General features: G+C 54.5%; 1 protein-coding gene across 1 annotated transcript in view; it reads left to right on the top strand.

The window, feature by feature from the left end:
- CD27 (CD27 molecule) overlaps nucleotides 1–2838 on the top strand; it is a gene marked incomplete at its 3' end in the record, with an annotated part of 6355 nt that extends 3517 nt beyond the window's left edge. Inside the window, exons 3-5 of the mRNA XM_008073290.1 lie at nucleotides 2045–2224; nucleotides 2356–2445; nucleotides 2701–2838. Of these exons, the coding sequence (XP_008071481.1) occupies nucleotides 2045–2224; nucleotides 2356–2445; nucleotides 2701–2838 (408 nt within the window). The remainder of the gene's footprint in view (nucleotides 1–2044; nucleotides 2225–2355; nucleotides 2446–2700) is intronic.
- Between the last annotated feature and the right edge of the window lie 49 nt (nucleotides 2839–2887).

The raw sequence follows: 2887 nt of genomic DNA, 5'->3' as shown, positions 1-2887 counted from the left end.
TCACCTCAGCCTCCCAAAGGCGCGGGATGACAGGCTGAGCCACCGAGCCCGGCTTTATTCCTTTTTTTTTGAGTTGGAGTCTCACCCTGTCACCCAGCCTGAAGTGCGATGGCATGCTCACGGCCACCCCCGCATTGACCCGCTGGGCTCTGGCGATCCTTCTGCCTCAGCCCTCTAAGTAACCGGAACTACAGGTGCGTGCTACCACACCAGCTAATTTCTGATTTATGGTAGAGATGAGGTCTCGCCAAGTTGCCCGGGCTGGTCTTGAACCCGTGGTCTCAGGCAATCCACTCGCCTAGGCCTCCCAAAGTGCTGGGATGACAGGCTGAGCCGCTGAGCCTGGCCAAAATTTTTATTTATTTATTTTTTAGAAAGCAGGATTTCTTGAGAGGACAAAAAAGCTACCACAGTGGGAGAGGACCCGAAGGGGTTGCCCTTTTTTTTTTTTTTTTTTAATTTTTTAAATTTACATTTTAAAGGCAAAGGATTCTGTCATCAAGTAACTCCCTTGTAGAGATAAAAACATATTAGGGATCACAGCAGCACTGTTCATGATTGCTACAAACTGAAAACAATCCCATAGTAGGATGCATGAATGGCTTGAGGAATATTCATAAACTGGAATAATACATAGCAATGAGAATGATCAGTCAGCAACTGCAGTCAGCACCATGGATGAGGTTCACAGAGTTGAATAAAAGAAGCCAGGCAGCAGAGAATATATACTGCATGATTCCATTTCTACAGTACACAGAGAGGCAAAAGTAACTTGTGGCCTTGGGAGGTAATGGTAGTGGCTACTTTTGGGGAGTATTGCCTCCCTAAGCAGAAGGGAATGTTGTTTGTCATCGTCTGTTTCTACATCTGGTGCCAGTTACAGCTGTGAGTCCAATTTGTATGCATTCTTTTTTTGAGTTGGAGTCTCACTCTGTCACCCAGGCTGGAGTGCAGTAGCATGCTCACAGCCAACACAGCCTCAGCTTGCTGGGCTCAGGTGATCCTTAGGCCTCAGCCTTCCAAACAGCTGGAACCACAGGAGGGTGCCACCACACCTAGCTAATTTTTTTTATTTATTGTAAAGACGAGGTGTCTCCAAGTTGTCCAGGCTGGTCTTGAGACCCTGGGCTGCTCAGGCAATCCTCTCACCTCAGCCTCCCAAAGTGCTGGGATTACAGGCTACCACACGTGGTCGGTATAAAAGTTAAAGGGCTGGGTGTGGTGGCTCACACCTGTAATCCCAGGACTTTGGGAGGCTGAGGTAGGAGGAATGCTTGAGGCCAGGAGTTCGAGACTAGCCTGGGCAACATTGCGAGATGAGTCTCTACAAAAATTTAAAGAACAGCCGGGCACGGTGGCACATACCTGTAATTCTAGCTACTTAGGAAGCTGAGGTGGGAGGGTCACTTGAGTCCAGGAGGTCGAGGCTGTAGTGAGCTGTGTTTGTGCCACTGTACTCCAGCCTGGCAACAGAGCAACACCTTGTTTTTTTGGTTTTTTGTTTTGTTTTGTTTTGTTTGGTTGGAGTCAGGGTCTCACTCTGTTGCTTAGGCTGGAGTGGAGTGGCATGCTCACAGCTCACCTCGACCAGACTTGACCTCCTGAGCTCAAGTGATCTTTCCTCCTCAGCCTCCCACCAAGCAGCTGGTGCTACAGGCAAGTGCCACCACACCTGGCTAATTTTTTTTTTTTTTGTAGAGATGAGGTCTTGTTATGTCGTCCAGGCTGGGGACCCTGTCTCTTAAAAAAAAGTTAATAAAGTATTAGTACAGGAGAAAGTTACATAAGCCCTTTCTACTTTTCTTCATTGTTTCTATTTCTGAATCCATGAGTTTCTGAAAGGTCCAACTTTCTTCTTTAATAACAATAATAACGCAAAGGCACTGGGTGCCAGTGACGAGGGCAAGGCTTGGTGAGGGAGGTGGGAAGGAAAGCACATCCCCCTAGAGCTGGGCCTGGGGCGGGGGTGAGAGCCAAACAAGCTGACCTGAAGGTCTCTGCAGGTCCGAGTGTCCTGTGCTCCTCCCGCCATCTCTTTCCCCAGGTGTTCTCATTCACAACTGCACCGTCACTGCCAATGCCGAGTGCACGTGCCCCGATGGCTGGCAGTGCAGGGACAAGGAGTGCACCGAGTGTGATCCTCCTGCAGGCTCCCAGCTGGCTGCCCGGCCACCTCAGGGCCCAGGCCCGCACCCTCCACCCACCCACTCACCTTACGGCAAAAGTAAGTTCCCGGCAGCCTTCTGTCCAATCGCTCCGGGCAGGGTGCCACCCCAACCGGTTCTGCCCGCCCATCTCAGAGCGCATGCCCGATGGGGCTCCCCGCCGCCACTCCGTCTGTCTCTGTTTTCCCAGAGGTGCCGGAGGCCGGGACAGGCGGGCACGTGCAGACGCCGGCTGATCTCAGGCAGCTGCCGGCCACGGCCCACCCTACCCGCTGGCCTCGTGAGTTTCCTCCCGAATCCCCACCCCCAAGGGGATGCAGGCAGCAGAGGCCAGGCGGAAGCCAGCCAGAAGAGCCTAGGAGAAGGGGTCCCGAGAGTGGGGATCAGAGTCTAGGGGTTAGGGGCGGGCTTGGCCCAGGGGTGGGGCGGGGCGAAGAAGCCGGGGGCAGGGGAGAGGCCAGAGGGCCGGGCGGGCTGTGCCAGGGAGCCAAGCGCCGGGACGCCCCAACCCCCGCGCGGGCCCTGCCTGTCGCAGCCCAGAGGTCTCTGTGCAGCTCAGACTGCGTCCGCATCGTCGTGACCCTGTCCGGCCTGCTTCTGGCTTTCAGCCTGGGCGGAGCCCTGTTCTTCCGCCCGCAAAGAAAACACCCATCCGGTAAGGGGCAGAACCCAGGTCCCGTCTGCCCGCGCCCCCTGCTCCGCCTGCCGCCCGCGCACGGACG

This window comes from Carlito syrichta, unplaced genomic scaffold (genome assembly GCF_000164805.1).
Source record: "Carlito syrichta isolate Samal-C Ts95f unplaced genomic scaffold, Tarsius_syrichta-2.0.1 Scaffold115678, whole genome shotgun sequence".
In the NCBI taxonomy this organism is placed as follows: Eukaryota; Metazoa; Chordata; class Mammalia; order Primates; family Tarsiidae; genus Carlito; species Carlito syrichta.
This window is presented reverse-complemented; position numbering and strand designations above follow the sequence as displayed.